At 46.6% G+C, this 16,836-nt stretch overlaps 1 protein-coding gene across 3 annotated transcripts in view; it reads right to left on the bottom strand.

Moving 5' to 3' along the window:
• tymp (thymidine phosphorylase) overlaps window positions 1–16,836 on the bottom strand; it is a 46,502-nt gene that overhangs the window by 26,193 nt on the left and 3,473 nt on the right. For 2 of the 3 annotated variants that reach the window (XM_080207545.1, XM_080207546.1), the window contains exon 2: window positions 1,710–1,877. In XM_080207545.1, the coding sequence (XP_080063671.1) occupies window positions 1,710–1,845 (136 nt within the window). In that variant the 5' untranslated portion in view covers window positions 1,846–1,877. Of the gene's footprint in view, window positions 1–1,709; window positions 1,878–5,964; window positions 6,170–16,836 lie in introns of those variants that run through there. The other variant, XM_080207548.1, reaches the window with a different exon arrangement.

Consider the following 16,836-nt stretch of genomic DNA (forward strand, 5'->3'; position numbering starts at 1 on the left):
CCATTCAATAAGATCATGGCTGATCTGTCGTGGCTCAGTTCCACTTTCCCGCCCTCTCCCCATAACCCTTAATCCCTTCTCTTATCAAAAACCCATCAACCCGCTTCTTAAAAATATTTAGCGAGGCAGCCTCCACCACTTCAACGGGCAGAGAATTCCAGAGATTCACCACCCTTTGAGTGAAGAAGTTCCTCCTCAACTCCGTTCTAAACCGCCTCCCCTTTATCTTGAGGCTGTGCCCCCTAGTCCTACTGTCTTTTTTGAGCGGGAAGAGTCTCTCCACCTCTATCCTATCCATCCCATTCATCATCTTATACGTCTCAATGAGATCTCCCCTCATTCTTCTAAACTCTAACGAGTACAAGCCTAGTTTATTCAGCCTCTCCTCATAGCTCAATCCCCTCAACTCCGGTATCAGCCTAGTAAACCTCCTCTGCACTCCCTCCAGGGCCAAAATATCCTTGCGCAGGTGCGGCGCCCAAAACTGCACACAGTACTCCAGCTGCGGCCTCACCAATGCCCTATACAGCTGCAGCAAGACCTCCCTACTTTTATATTCAATCCCCCTCGCTATGAAGGCCAGCATCCCATTCGCCTTCCTGACCACCTGCTGCACCTGCAAGCTGGGTTTTTGCGATTCATGCACAAGGACCCCGAGGTCCCTCTGCACCGTCGCCTGCTGCAGTTTTTCGCCCCGTAAGTAATAGTCCTTAGAGGCATTTTAACAGATACATGAATAGACAGGGAATAGAGGGATAAGGACCACATAGAGGAAAAAGGTCTTTTAGTTTAGGAAGGCTTCAAGTGGCAACACAGGCTTAAAATAAAAGCAAATTACTGCGGATGCTGGAATCTGAAATCAAAAGAAAAATGCTGGAAAATCTCAGCAGATCTGTGAGGAGAGAAAAGAACTAAAGTTTCAAGCCCAGGTGACCCTTTGTCAGAGTTTATCATTGACCAGAAATTGAACTGGACTAACCACATAAATACTGTGAATACAAGACCAGGTCAGAAATTGGGAACTCTGCGGTGAGTAAGTCACCTCCTGACTCCCCAAAGCTATCCATCATCTACAAGGCACAAGTCAAGATTGTGATGGAATACTCTCCACTTGCCTGATGAATCCTGCTCCAACAATACTCAAGAAGCTCGACACCATCCAAGACAAAGCAAGCTGTTTGATTGTTACCCCTTTCACAAACATTCATTTCCTCCACCACAGATGAACAGTGGCAGCTGTGTGGGCCAGCTACAAGGCTCAGGAAGTCACCAAACTTCCTTAGGCAGCCACATCCAAACCCACCACATTAATATCTAGGAAAACAAGAACAGCAGCTACCTGGGGATACCACCATGTGAAAGTCCCCCTCAAAGTCACTCATCATCCTGACTTGGAAATATATCGGCATGCCTTCACTGTCATTGGGATCAAAATTCTGGAATTCTCTCCCTAACAGCACGGTGGTATACCTGCATCACAGGATGCGAGTGGGGAGGGGGGCTGAGACTGCGAGTGGGGAGGGGGCAGGAGGAAGGGGGAGGGGTAGACGGGGGTGGGAATGGGAATTCTCTGTTTAGTGCAGTATCACACTGGGCAGTCAATTCATTCCAGACATGAGATGAATTCCACTGTGTTTTGGGATGAGTCACACACGTGTCAAACTCCAGATGCCACATATGCAGATTAAAAATCCAACAGGAAATGTTACCTATCTGGCTGTCCTGGATGGTTTGCTTTGTTACACCTTGCACAAAGTAACGGATTTCTTCCGCGCTCAAATCCTCTTTATCTCGCTTCTTCCGAATCATTTCTGGGACATTAATGTGTGGCTGGCTGGTGCACATTTTCTTTGTGTTTGTCTCGAAATGAAGAGAACCTTTGAGGATAGATAAGAAAGACTGATCTCAATGAAGTATTAGTTTAACAGAGTACAACCATTGCTTTGATCAAAGATTTAGAACTGGACTCGCAGCAGCAAAGCAGGGCGACTGACTGAGTTCTACAAAGTATGGAATTAGCCAGTAGGAATTGATAGAAACATGTACCTGGAGCCCTCCGGCAATGACAAAACACGGATAGTCATCCACACAAACTGCAAAGACCATTTGTTTCCAAGACAGTGGATTAACAATCTTTTTTGCCAAGGACAATCCTACAATGGGACAAGCTACGATTGGTATGCTTTTCATTCTATAGCAATACATATAACAATAATAAATTCAATCAGATCAAATGTATTCCGCCAACATTGATCTGGGGTGGCACAGTGGCTGTGACTGGGAAACAGATGCCCATCTTGCTATCTGTATTGCCCTGTGATTAGAATTAAAATCTCCCCCATTCATTCCAAATCAGCTGGATTCCTTCAGAGATCATCTTCATGACATGGGACTCACTGCTTACCAGTATGTTGGAAACAGAGATCCAAAAGGATTTCAAAAGAAAACTGATGGGCAACGAGTGAAATAAACTTGTCATGCTTTGGGGAATGTGAGTGCCATCACTCTACAGAGAGCTAACATGGATTTGATGGGCTAAGTGGCCTCCTCTATACGGTAATTACTCTGTAATTCTATCGGCTACCTCTGTATACCTAACTACTTGCCCAACACACAAATCTTGGGGCAAAGTGATCAGTTTTTGCTGAGCTATTTCCACCCCATCCCCCTCCCAACACTGCATCCACAACCCCAGTATGGACCCTTCACAGCAAGAGGCCATTGACATTCAGTCTGAAGAGGTTCAGGAAAGTTAGGCTAGTTTCTTTAAAGGGTGACCTGACTGAAGCTTTCATTTTTGTGTTCCACACCAAACCAAATTAGAGAGAGGTATTTGTAGAGTGATTTGTGTCAAACTGGTTAGGGGAGAAATCAGAAGGGATCTGGAACTGCGTGGCTATGATGTGGAGATGCCAGCGTTGGACTGGGGTAAACACTGTAAGAAGTCTCACAACACCAGGTTAAAATCCAACAGGTTTATTTGGTAGCAAAAGCCACAAGCTTTAGGAGCACTCACTGCTCCTTTGTCAGGTGAGTGGGAGTTCTGTTCACAAACAGGGCATATAAACACACAAATTCAATTTACAAAATAATGATTTGAATGAGAGTCTTTACAGGTAGTAAATTCTTAAAGATACAGACAATCTAAGTGGAGAGAGTGTTAAGCACAGGTTAAAGGGGATGTGTATTATCTCCAGACAGGACAGTTAGTGAGATTTTGCAAGCCCAGGCAAGTCACAGAGGTTACAGATAGTGTGACATGAGCCCAAGATTCCAGTTGAGGCTGTCTTCATGTGTGGAACTTGGCTATCAGTCTCTGCTCAGCGATTCTGCATTGTCATGTGTCACGAAGGCCGCCTTAGAGAACGTTTACCTGAAGATCAAATGCCGAATGCCCATAACTGCTGAAGTGTTCCCTCACAGAAAGAGAACACTCCTGCCTGGTGATTGTCAGTAAAAAGTCTGACAACACCAGGTTTTAGTCCAACCGATTTATTTGATAATAAACTCACAAGCTTTCGAGGGGACTCCCTCTTCGTCAGGTGAATGGAGAGTTCATCTCCATTCACCTGACGAAGAGGGAGTCCCCTCGAAAGCTTGTGAGTTTACTATCAAATAAATCGGTTGGACTAAAACCTGGTGTCGTCAGACTGTTTACTGTGTTTACTCCAGTCCAACGCCGGCACATCCACATGGTGATTGTCGAGCAGTGTTCATTCATCCGTTGTAGCGTCTGCATGGTCTCCCCAATGTACCATGCCTTGACACATCCTTTCCTGCAGCGTATCCAGGTAGACAACGTTGGCTGAGTTGCAAGTGTATATACCGTGTACCTGGTGGATGGTGTTCTCAAGTGACTTGATGGCATCCGTGTTGACGATCCAGCATGTCTTGCAGAGGTTGCTGTGTCAGGGTTGTGTGGTGTCATAGTCACTGTTCTCCTGAAGGCTGGGTAGTTTGCTGTCAACAATGGTCTGTTTGAGGTTGTGCGGTTGTTTGAAGGCAAAAAGTGGAGGTGTGGGCATGGCCTTGGTGAGATATTCATCTTCATCAATGACGTGTTGAAGGCTCCGGAGAAGATGTTGTAGGTTCTCCACTCCGGGGAAGTACTGGATGACGAAAGGTACTCTGTCTGCCGTGTCCCATGTTTGTCTTCTGAGGAGGTTGGTGCGGTTTTTCACTGTGGTCAATCGACATATCAAGCACCATATCCTGTTCTTATGAGGGCATCTTACGGCATCTGGAGGTTTTTGTTGTGATCCTCCTCATCTGAGCAGATCCTGTGTATACGGAGGGCTTGTCCATAGGGGATGGCTTCTTTAACATGTTTAGGGTGGAAGCTGGAGAAATGGAGCATCGTGAGGTTATCCATGGGCTTGTGGTACAGTGAAGTGCTGAGGTGACCGTCCTCAATGGAGATGCGTGTGTCCAAGAATGCAGCCGATTCCGGAGAGTAATCCATGGTAAGTCTGACGGCGGGATGGAATTTATTGATGTCATCATATTTCAGTGATTGTTCACCATGAGTCCAAAGGAAGAAAATGTCGTTGGTAAATGTAATGTATAGCATCGGTGACAATCCTGTGCAGTGAAGATGTCTTGTTTGAGCCTGTGAATGAAGATGTTGGCACATTGAAGTGCGAATTTGGTCCCCATGGCTGTTCCATGTATCTGGATGAAGAACTGGTTGTTGAAGGTGAAGACATTGTGGTCCAGGATAAAGCAGATGAGTTGTAAAATTGCATCTGGAGACTGTCAGTTGTCGGCACTGAGTACTGAGGCAGTTGCAGCAATGCCATCATCGTGGGGGATGCTGGTGTAGGTGCTGAGACATCCATTGTGACGAGGAGTGCTCCTGGTTCAACTGCTCCATGTGGGCTGAGTTTCTGTAGGAAATCCGTAGTGTCATGACAAAAGCTGGGGGTTGTTTGTACATTGGATTTCAGGATGCCCTTGATGTAGCCGGAGAGGTTCTCGCACTGCATGGCTACAACAGAGCAGTAACCAAAAGAGTGAACCAAAAGAATGTGAATGTGAAGTCCCAGCCAGTGGACTAGAAATCAAAAGATTTCTATGTGAAGTTATGCACAATGATTAATTCAATTCAATTGATGGGAGACGGTGGCATAGTGGTATTGTCAAGAGACTAGTAATCCAGAGATCCAGGGCAATGCTTGAGGGTTCGAATCCTGCCATGACAGATGGTGAAACTGGAATTGAATAAAAATCTGGATTTAAAAGTCTAATGATAATCATGAAACTATTGTCAGTTGTCATATAAAAACCCATCGGGTTCACTAGTGTCCTTTAGGGAAGGAAATCTGCTGTCCTCACCTGGTCTGGCCTACACGTGACTCCAGATCCACAGCAATGTGGTTGACTCTTAACTGTCCCCAGGGATGGGCAATAAATGCTGGACCAGCCACGACACCCACATCCCACATACGAATATGAAAAAAATTCTGCGCAAAATCCTGGGAACAGCATTGAAAAAGGTCAAAAGGCTAATCCCGAGTCTGAGTAGCAAGGGAAGATTCTACCTCCTTGGGAGGAGGGAATAGAGAGGCAACTGAGAAAGGATTTTGCAGAGGTGGAAAGGGAAGTTCAACACTGATCACCATTACAAGTTGAATCACAGCCAGAGGGCAAATAGGAAAGGACAATTCAGGACTGATGTTGAAAACCATATCTTCACACAGACGGATTGATGTTTGGAGTGGCGAAAGTGTGGGGTGGGGGTGGAATCTCTGATAGGGAATAATTAAGAGATATGGTGAAAAGGTGGGTGAGTGGGGAGGTGGTTAGGGGATGTGGGGAGAAGATAGGTGATTTGCCCAGTGTGTTTGCTGACCTGCTGGCTTTCCCCATTTCCTAAACATTCCTATTTTCTTCCTGCATTCTGCTTACTAATTACAAACTAAATGTCTTCACAATAATAAAGAAAATCGACAAAAACCTCCCAACCTCTGATCTACGCTCCTCAGGAACAGAGAAGTATACTCCGTGCTTCACTTGGTATGATTCCAAGGATGATTATCCAGTGAGAGTAATAAAATGAAGCAGCAATTCCACACCTTTAGAGAAATTCAGGTCAGTAATTTATCTAGTTCTGATCCTGTTGTGGCAATCAGGTAATGTTTCTCTATAAAAAATATCTTCCCAATTCCAAGTCCTCACAGTTCCTCTCCATTAATGGAGAACACGGGAAGCAGTCACAGTATTGTCTCTGAGAATATAAATGCATAATTATGAGAATGGTTTCAAAGGTGAATTTAAGATGGCTTGCTGCCAGACTAACCTGCCAATCGGTTGCTTGGTCCTGGGGGTGTGGGAACAGAATGATAAACTGCACATTGAACCTATCAAATAAACATGAACTGATTGTCAGGAACCTGCTCTCTCTCTCTCATTCCTCACACCAATCTCTAAATGCTGGGGGGATGTGGAGGGGTGTGCGAGAGGGTGACAGGTCACACACATTTCAGCCACTCACTAATCATCGAAAATGACCTAGATGTTTGTGCGGATGTTCCTTGGCTGATGGTGGATTTTAGTAAAGCCTTTGACAAGGTCCCTCATGGCAGGCTGGTGCAAAAGATTAAATCTCACGGGATCAAAGGTAAACTAGCTAGATGGGTACAGAACTGGCTTGGCCATAGAAGACTGAGGGTAGCAGTGGAGGGGTCTTTCTCTGATTGGAGGTCTGTGACTAGTGGTGTTCTACACAGCTCTGAACTGGGACCTCTGCTGATATATATAAATGATTTGGAAGAAGATATAGCTGGTCTGATGAGTAAGTTTGCGGACGACACAAAGATTGCTGGAGTTGCAGATAGTAATGAACATTGTCAGACAATATAGCAGGATACAGATAGGCTGGAAAATTGGGTGGAGTAAAAGCAGATGGAATTTAATTCAGATAAATGCGAAGTGATGCATTTTGGTAGATCTACTGCAGGGGGGGAGCTATACAATAAATGGCAGAACCATCAGGAGTATAATTATACAAAGGGATCTGGGTGTGCAATATCCTTAAAGGTGGCAGCACAGGTGGAGAGGGTGGTGAAGAAGGCATATGGCATGCTTGCCTTTATTGGACAGGGCATAAAGTATAAAAGTTGGCATATGATGTTGCAGTTATATAGAAGGTTGGTTAGGCCACATTTGGAATACTGCGTCCAGTTCTGGTTATCACACTACCAGTTTGGAGAGAGTACGGAAGAAGTTTACTAGGATTTTGCCTGGTATGGAGGGTATTAGCTATGAGGTGAGATTAAGTAAACTAGGGTTGTTCTCCTGGCAAGTCAGAGGTTGAGGGGTGACCTAATAGAAGTTCATAAAATTATGAAGGGCATAGATAGGGTGAACAGTTGGAAGCTTTTTCCCAGGTCAGAAATGACAAACACAAGGGGTCACAAGTTCAAGGTAAGATGGGGGGCGGGGGGGGCAAGGTTCAGTACAGATACAGGGGGATGTTTTTTACGCAGAGGGTGGTAGAGGCCTGGAATGCACTATCAACAAGGTGATTGAGGTAGATCCTAGCCACATGAACAGACTGGAAATAGAGGGATACAAACAGATGGTCTAGTTAGGAACACATGATCGGCTTGGAGGGCTGAAGGGCCTGTTCCTGTGCTGTATTGTTCTTTGTTCTTCTGTTCTGAACAAACACTTACGTAGCTGATAGGAATTGAAAGGCTGCAAACCAGGGGAAGGAGATTGGGCTGCATGATCATCCCAAATACAGACTCTCAGGTGCAACCGTGTGGCATCCAGCTGGCATCACTTTATGGATCATTTCTCCAAATTCAGGCACATACACATCTGTCTTCTTCCCTTTATATCTGTAATTCTGGCATTATTACAAATGTCCAGTGAAGTTTGCAAACTAAGTCAGTAACAAGTGACATAACTTAAATTTCACGTTCTAGCACATAACGTTCGTGTTTGGTTATTTATTGTTTGTTTTTGCCATTTCAACATCACTTGACTTTCTCTGTATGGGTTTTCTCTATAATTACTTCCTAGGAACAGGAGAAGATCATTCAATGTCTGTCCCACTCATAGCTGACCTCCCCTCTCAACTTCCCTTTAGCTCTACTCACCCAACAAAAATAGATCAGTCTCAAACTAGAACACTCCTCCCAGTTAAAACAGGCTTCTGCAAGCAGAATTACACAATGTTTTGCATAGCGCAAAAGTGCTTCCTAATTTCACTTCTAAATTGGGTAGCAGTATTCATCCTGTGGGCTCGGTGGACTGGGAGCTCAGGGCTGAAAAATACAGAATACCAATTAAAACAAGGTAATAGACTGGGGCAGTGAGACAGTGTAAAGGAGCACTCCATGTTCTTGATTCATCCACCACAGGAAATAGTTTTTCTCTGTATTTACCCTGATGAATCCCTCAATATGTAGGTTAGCTAGATTAGCCATGGTAAATATTGGTGTTATGGGGATAGGGCAGAGGGGAGAGCCTCAGTGAGATGCTCTTTAAGAGAGTCAGTGCACACTCAATGGGCTGAATGATCTCTTTCTGCACTGTAGGGGTTCTATGGCTCCATGATTTACCACAGCTAAATCCTCCTCGGAGAATTTCCACCCCTATCTGGCTGTTCCTTTTCCATCACGTCTAAAACAATTGCCCCACTGATCTGGAAAATATCTCCTTGCTGATTCATTTTGGATGGCATGGTGACACAGTGTGTCACAGTGCCAGGGACACGGTTTCAGTTCCCGGCTTGGGTCACTGTCTGTGTGGAGTTTGCACATTCTCCTCGTGTCTGTGTGGGTCTCCTCCAGGTGCTCCGGTTTCCTCTCAAAGTCCAAAAGACATGCTGGTTAGGTGTACTGGCCATGCTAAAATCTCCCTCAGTGTACCTGAACAGGTGCCAGAGCGTGGCGACTGGGGGATTTTCACAGTAACTTAATTGCAGTGTTAATGTAAGCCTGCTTTTGACATTAATAAATAACTTAAACTACAATAGCAGAAGACCAGCAAAGTGATGATAGATAAGTTGCTTAAAACTCTACTCAAGTCACTTGTTGGAATTTGGTGGGCTAGATGGTTTGGGAATGTCTGTCCTCAATACTGTCCCCTCCACCCCCACCCCACCATTGCTCACCAATGGGCAGAGTACTGAAGAATTCTTTTTCAAACCCAGACGCACCAATTACATAAACGTGTGAGCAGGAGTAGCAACAGGGCAGATAATGAGAGGCTGTTCAGTGGATCCTTGGGTTCGGTAGGCTGGGAGTTCTGGGCTGAAAAAGTTGGAATATCCCTTAAAACAAGTTAAAAGCATAGGGAAGCAAGAAAGTCAAAAAAAGTGCAAGTGTTCAGAGGTCATGGTGGGCATTTAGAATGAACTGATGGCTTTGAACAAGCACTGGAGAAGATGCAGAAAGTGACAACAAAAATGCTCGGCAGTGTAAAGAGAAAGAGTGTAGTAGCAGGTTGGAAGAACCCAAGCACTGTCCAGACAAAGGTAATTAAGGGTGGCATCACTGATGAATAAAGTCTTAATTATTAAAATAAGGTATCAGAAACATTGCTTTGTCTCAGCCTTCTTTATCCCTAGGTATGTTCTGTCCCACTGGTAGAATAGACCTATCAAAGGTGGCAGCACAGTGGGATTTGGTCGGGATGGAGTTTTCCTGGGAATCCCAGACAATGATTCCAGATCCCATGCAGTCTCATGGCATTAGATCAGGAATGGACAAGGAAACCTCCTGCCCATTACTACCTACCACCCTCTCTCAGCAGATGAATCGGTATTCTCCCATGTTGAACATTATTTGGAAGAAGCACTGAGGGTAGCACAGAAGGTACTCTTGAGAGGCAGATTTCAACGTCCGTCATCTAGGGTGGCTTCGTATTACCAGCACTGACAGAACTGTCTGAGTCCTGAATGACTCATCAGCCAGGTTGAGCCTATAGTATCTGGTGAGAAAACCAACAAAAGGAGAAAGCCTCTGCATCAATCTACCTGCCACAGATACAGGGCTGTATTACTAACAGCGATTAGCATACAGTCCTTGTGGAAACAAAGATGTTTCGTCACACTGAGGACACCCTCCACTGCATTGTGTGGCACTAGCAGCATGCTAAATCAGATAGATTCAAAATAGATTTAACAGTTTGTCTGTGAGAGGGTTTTGGAGCACAGACTATCAAAGTGAGGGACACCACATGATGGGTCAGGATTTAATACAAATGAGAGCTGCAAATGTGGCAATATCAGGCAGTAATGATGATGTAAGGGGGAGTGACTGGGGAAGGAGAGTGACTCTAAAGTAGAGCAACATCCCAAGGGGCAGGTTAGCCCATAGGATGTGGTGGATTAAAAAAGCTACAGACGCATCAAGTGTATGATCAAAGCCAAGGACTCGGATTTCGCAAAGAGCTATTGAATTTCAATGGGGATTGGGGATTGAAGAAGCAGACGGCAGACGACCAGCAGACAACCGACTACACAGAAGAAAATACTTGAGCTCTGCTGCTACTGGTGTATCTTTATGCTGGTTTCAAGCCTCTGGCTTGGACCTAATGCCAGTACAGTTAGACTCTGTGTTTTCGAACAATGGCTGCAGCTGCTCCGAGAGCTACAGGCCAAGGGCTGCCCAATACCATCTGGGTGAAGCCTTTGGGAGGTGGCTCACCTGTGAGCCGCGATTACCTCGTGGAGAAGGTATTGTTCGAGGGCTGCAGATTCCAAGCAGCGGTGTGGCTGAGTACTGCCGTATGTGGATACCAGCTTCAGAAGCCTGTCAGGATGCGTCAAGTTCCTGACAGCATTGAATGAGAAAGGCAAAGAGGGGCCCTTCTCTATCCTCACGGTGGAGCCTCTGTTCACCAGGCTGTCCCAGCGGAAACGGGTTATCACATCCCTGCGGCTGACGTTCCTCTGCAAGTACATGAAGGTGAAGGAAAATAGTGGACAAATGCGGAATCTGGCCCTGTAAAAGGCAGGTGAGAATCACCCTGAAAACAGACCCCGAGGGAGGCCTTCTCCACCCGCCCTCCAATTTTGCCATCAGAGGGAATCAAGGCTTCCTGTACTACACGGGACAGCCATGAGTGTGCCGCAGCTGCGGCAAAACCGGCCATTTTGGCGAATGCTGCAGCACCACCTTCCACAGAAACTGCTTGAAGGAGGGGCACTCAACCAATGACTGCAAAGACAGCAAATGTTGCAACCTGTGAGGGGGGGCTGGCCATGTTCACAAAGTCTGCCCCAAGTGGAAGGTAACATCTGCCCAGATCACTGGAGGCAGAGCGAGGAAGGCAAGTGCTCCCGCCACTTCAGAGAACAAGAAGTCCACTGCAAAAGAAGCTGGCAAGGAGAAATCTTTGGACTCAGAAGTAGATTCCCCAGTGCAGCAGGATGACACATCCACATCCACACCCGCAGGGGGCGCAGAGGCCATGGAGCAGGAGAGCAGAGTTCCCGAGGAGCCCCGGCAGGACGTAACCTCCAGGAAAAACACCCGGAAAAGAAAATCCCTCGCAGCTAGAGCCTCCAGACAAGGAAAAGAAAGCTGGCAGCTGATGGAACATCAAGAGGCTCAACTTAAAAGCGGGAACCTCAGCAGACTCAGACCATGGACATCGAAGCAGCCGGGGACCATCCAGACGACGGATGCAGCAGTGCGGCCGAGGTTCCCTTGATCCCGGAAAACAGGAACAAGGACACCAACAACATCCAAGGGGGAGACTGGCCTGAGACCCCGGCACCAACTGAGGGCTACACAACACCAACGATGTCACCCAGTCACAGTTGGGGATCTGAGGCAGGGTCAGGCTGCTACCTCAGCCCTGCGGCCCTGCAGAATTTCATGCTGACTAAAAGAGATGTAAGAACTGTCAAATCTTTTAAATTTCAAAATGACTTTAAAGTTTGCTTCTATAAATGTGCGCAACATTGAAGACAGTTTGAGATGTGCAGCCAGTTTATTCTACCTGGCCAAGGTCAAGGCCGACCTGCTGTTCCTGCAGCAGTGTGGGATACCTCACCTCAGCACTACAGGAGTTGGTCCCACAGACCGTCCATCTGGTCAGGTAGGAATGACTGCCGTTCCTCACCCCCAGGCATCCTGCTGCAGGGAGACAACTTCACCATCTCTGAAGATAAGGAGGTGGTGGGAGGACACCTCCTCGTAGCGGACGTCACGTACAGGAATCGCCCTCTCAGGCTGATTAATGTGTATGCCCGTGCCGTCAAGACCGAGTGGCTGGCAGTTTTTGAACGGCTGCCACTGCCGCTCACCACCCCCAGGCCGATCATTCTGGGTGGGGGATTTTATAGACAAGACCGGCCAATCCAGTGGGGCTGAAAACAAACTGGATGCTACGTCCAGAGCCTTGCTGGAAACAGTCAAAGATGCCAAACTACACAACATCTTCAGCAACCCAGCAGACAGAGGGCAGCGTAGATACACATGGTCATGGCCAGACAGGTCTGTCCGCTCCAGGATCCACTTCATGTTTGTATCCTGCGCACTCACGGTCAGATCCACTGACGTCAAGCTGGTGTTCTTTTCTGACCACTGCCTCCTGCTGGCCGACTGTCAGCTGGAGGAAAACCAGAAAATGGGCAGGGGGTCCTGGAAGCTAAATGTAGATCTATTGATCCCAGAGAACCTCGAGGAACTCAAGAGGGTTTACCACGGTTGGAGAACCATGAAACCCATCTTAGAGTCTCCGTCACTCTGGTGGGAAACCATCAAGGGCAATATCAAGAGGTTCTTCATCAGAAGGCCAGGGAGAGATGGCGGCAAGTGTCCCGACTCCAGAAAAGCATGCAGGAGCTAATCCAACTGCAGTCGATGAGGGTTGATGTCAAGGAGGATCTCTGGGAGGTGAAGAGCCAGCAAGCCTTGCTCTTTGCCTCGGAGGCCGCCAAGGTTACCTTCCAGTCCAGGGTCTGCTCCATGAAGCAAGGCGAAACGTACTTGCGTTTCTTCTTCCAGAAGGTGCACAGAGAAACCTCTGTGATCAGCAGCCTGAAGAAAGAAGATGGCTCCATAAGGTCTGACATTGTGAGGAATTGCAAATCCTTCTATGCCGGACTGTATGACTTGAAGCCAACAGACAGCACAGTCTCCCAATCTTTGCCTGTCATCTATCACGCAGGTCTTAGACAAAGGTGAGCGGGACAGCCTGGGCAGACCGGTATCTCTGGGTGAGCTGACAAAGGCCGTTGCATTCTTTCAGAAGGGTAAAACTCCCGGAATCAACAGCTTACCGGCTGAGTTTTACTCAGCGTTGTGGGAGTTGACGGGCCCGGACCTGCTGGAAGTATACAAGAGTATGCTTCTGAAAGGCAGCATGTCAGAATCCATGAGGAAAGGCATCATTCCCCTCATCTACAAGCAGAAGGGGGAAAGGGAAGAAATTAGAAATTGGCGCCCCATTTCACTATTGAACATGGACTATAAAATTCTGGTCATCGCCAACCAGGTCAAGTCTGCTCTGGGGTCAGTGATCCATCCTGACCAAACCTGTGCTGTGCCCGACAGGAAGATCTCTGATAACTTTGCGCTACTCAGGGATACGATCGCCTACGTGCAGCCTAGACCAGGAGAAGGTATTTGACAGAATATCGCACAGCTACATGATGGATGTGCTCTCCAAAATGGACTTTGGGGAAGGAATCTGCAATTGGATCCAACTTCTCTACACAGACATCAGTAGCGCAGTTTCAATCAACGGGTGGGAAACAGATTGGTTTCAGATCAGGTTCTGAGTCAGGCAGGGCTGCCCTCTCTCCTGTGTCCTTTTCATGTGTTGCATTGATCCCTTTGCTGAAGCCCTCAAAAGCGACCCAGACATCAAAGGGGTTACAATCCCAGGCAGCGGAGCACACGGATGACGTGGCTGTCTTCTGCTCAGACCCCTCGTCTGTTCGCAGGCTCCTCCAAGTCTGTGAGCAGTTTGAGCTGGCCTCGGGAGCCAAAGTCAATCAGGGTGAGGTCATGTTCTTTGGCAACCGGGCTGACAGATCCTTTGTCCCCTTCACCGTCAGGGAAGACTACCTTAAGGTGCTGGGGATATGGTTTGGAGCAGCAGGGGCATGCGCCAAAACCTGGGAAGAGCGCATTGCCAAACCCAGGAAAAAATTAGGCTTGTGGGAAAAACGCTCCCTCTCCATCGCCAGAAAAAACCTGGTCATCCGGTGCAAGGTGCTGACTCTGTTGTTGTACATGGCGCAGGTCTGTCCTATCCCCAAATCCTGCGCAGCAGCAGTGATCCAGGCCATCTTCAAATTTATCTGGAGATCAAAGATGGATCATGTCCGGAGGGACGTGGTGCACATATCTCCAGAAAATGGAGGGAAAAACGTTCCCAACACTGCCTTTATCCTGATGGCCACCTTTGTGTGCGGCTGTGTCAAGCTGTGTGTAGAGCCTCAGTACGCTAACAGCAAATGCCACTACTTTTTGAGGTTCTATCTGTCCCAAGTGTTGTGGAGGATGGGTCTGGCCACACTGCCACAGAGCGCTCCGAGTAGTTGGACCTTACCGCAGCACCTGTCCTTCGTGGAAAAAATTTTTCCACAAAACACACCTTTGACCACATGGCAATGAAGCAATGGTCAGCATGTAACAACTTTGAGGCCCTGAGAGAAAAGGAGATGGCGGATCCTGAGCGGGCTGTCAGTGTTATCTGGCAGAATGCCTCTTCACCAGAACTGACAAACAAGCACCAAGACCTGGCTTGGCTGGTGCTGAGAAGGGCACTCTCTGTCAGATCCTTTATACACGCTTGAGGTCTCAGCATCACCACACGCTGCCCTCAAAGCTGCTGCGGGGCTGATGAGAAGGTCACACATCTCCTTCTGGAATGTGCCTCTGCAAAGAAGGTCTGGACTGAGATGCAGTGGTATTTGTCGAGGTTCGTCCCGAGCAGCTCGGTGACACAGGGCTCTGTGCTCTACTGGGCTGTTCCAGGGACGCACACCGAGACAAATATCAACTGCTGCTGGAGGGTCATCAACTCGGTGAAGGACGCACTTTGGTCCGCCTGAAACTTGCTGATCTTCCAGTTGAAAGAATTGCCCTCGACCGAGAGTTGCAGACTGGCACATTCCATGGTCCAGGATGACATGCTGAGGGACGCGCCCAAGCTTGGGGCAACCACCGCAAAGACACAATGGGGAAAAGCCACCGTGTGAAACATTTCAACTGAGGCAAAGGGTCTGGTAACTGCAGAACACCCTGGGCCTGCATAACTGTGTGCCAATCTGAAAAATAAAAGCACGCAGTAAAATTTGATATATGTATATAGTTTTAAGTAATGAAATGTAATGAATGAAATGTTGTGTAAATAAGCATAGTATTGTCCTGGAAAAATTCTTTGTTATGCACTGTTTGTAATTTTTGAATCTGTCATTTTGCAATTGTTTATTTGAGAATTTTTTTTATGAATAAAGTGTATTTTTGCAATAAAAAAGAATTTTAAAAAAACTGCAGAGGCATTCAAACGAGATAGTGAATGCAGTACCTATATACTCTTCACAGCTCCAGTGCTGATGAAACCAACTCTGTATCCATTCTCCAGCCATGTCTGGATCAGAGATTTCAACATCACATTTCTTTTTCCAAGCCCATTCCACATTCCAGCTCTATTACACATTCCCCACAATACCAAATTGTGTAAAAACAAATCCCAGAAACTCCCAAAGGGAAATACTACGTGCGATCCATTAAGCTACATTGATTTACTGTGTTTTTATCCAGTCCTTAGTTTGCAGAGTTCTTCTCTTTCTGTTGGACAGTTCATATTTGACCAGGGACCCTGATCACAAATAGCAACTCAGATAATATTTAATAACACATTCTGGCCTCTTCCATTAATTCAGTGAGCCTTATGTATAATTCAAAGCACAAAATGCTGGATAAACTTATTAAATGTGGCAGCATCTGTGGAGAGGGAAACAGAGTTACCATTTTGAGTTTGATATGACTCTTTTACAGAGCTTTTTCTGTTTTATTTTTAATCTTTACTCCATCCAAGATGAACCAAATTCAACTGAATCCAATTCATGGTCCCTACAAGAGGAACAACCAAGGTCCCAGCTAACAAAGTGAGGCATTGCACCCATCCTGGGCTTAATCCATCACATAATCTTAGTCAAAGGCTAAGGAAACTTTGAAAAATTGTATCAAGGCAATTTTTTTTTGTTTACTTTATTCCAATCCAATCAAGTCAAATTAAAGCCAATTCAGAGTCCCAACAAGTTGGGACATTCCTGATCCAAGGTGACAACACAGTAAAAAGTCTGACAACACCAGGTTTTAGTCCAACCTATTTATTTGATAATATACTCACAAGCTTTCGGGGTTAGCCCCTTCGTCAGGTGAATGGAGAGTTCTGGCCTCAGACAGAGCATATAAAGCACAGACAGTTTAGAGATTACTGATTAGAATGTGAATCCTTACACCTAACCTGCTGTTCAAGACCTGAAGTGGCTGACAATGTGAGTGGAAGGAACACTGATCACAGTTTAAAGAGATGTGTATTGTCTCCAGACAGTACAGTAAGTGAGGTTTTGCAAACCCAGGCAAGTCACAGGGGTTACAGATAGTGCGACATGAACCTAAGATCCCTGTTGAGACCGTCCTCATGTGTGCAGAATTTGGCTATCAGTCTCTGTTCAGCGACTCTGCGCTGTCGTGTGTCGTGAAGGCCGCCTTGGAGAATGCTTACCCGAAGGTCAGAGGCTGAATGCCCGTGACCACTGAAGTGTTCGCCAACAGGAAGGGAACAGTCTTGCCTGGTGACTGTCAAGCGATGTTCATTCATCCGTTGTCGTAGCGTCTGCATGGTCTCCCC

The sequence above is a fragment of the Carcharhinus amblyrhynchos genome, chromosome 19 (assembly GCF_965287045.1).
Source record: "Carcharhinus amblyrhynchos chromosome 19, sCarAmb.v2.hapA, whole genome shotgun sequence".
NCBI classification, from domain to species: domain Eukaryota; kingdom Metazoa; phylum Chordata; class Chondrichthyes; order Carcharhiniformes; family Carcharhinidae; genus Carcharhinus; species Carcharhinus amblyrhynchos.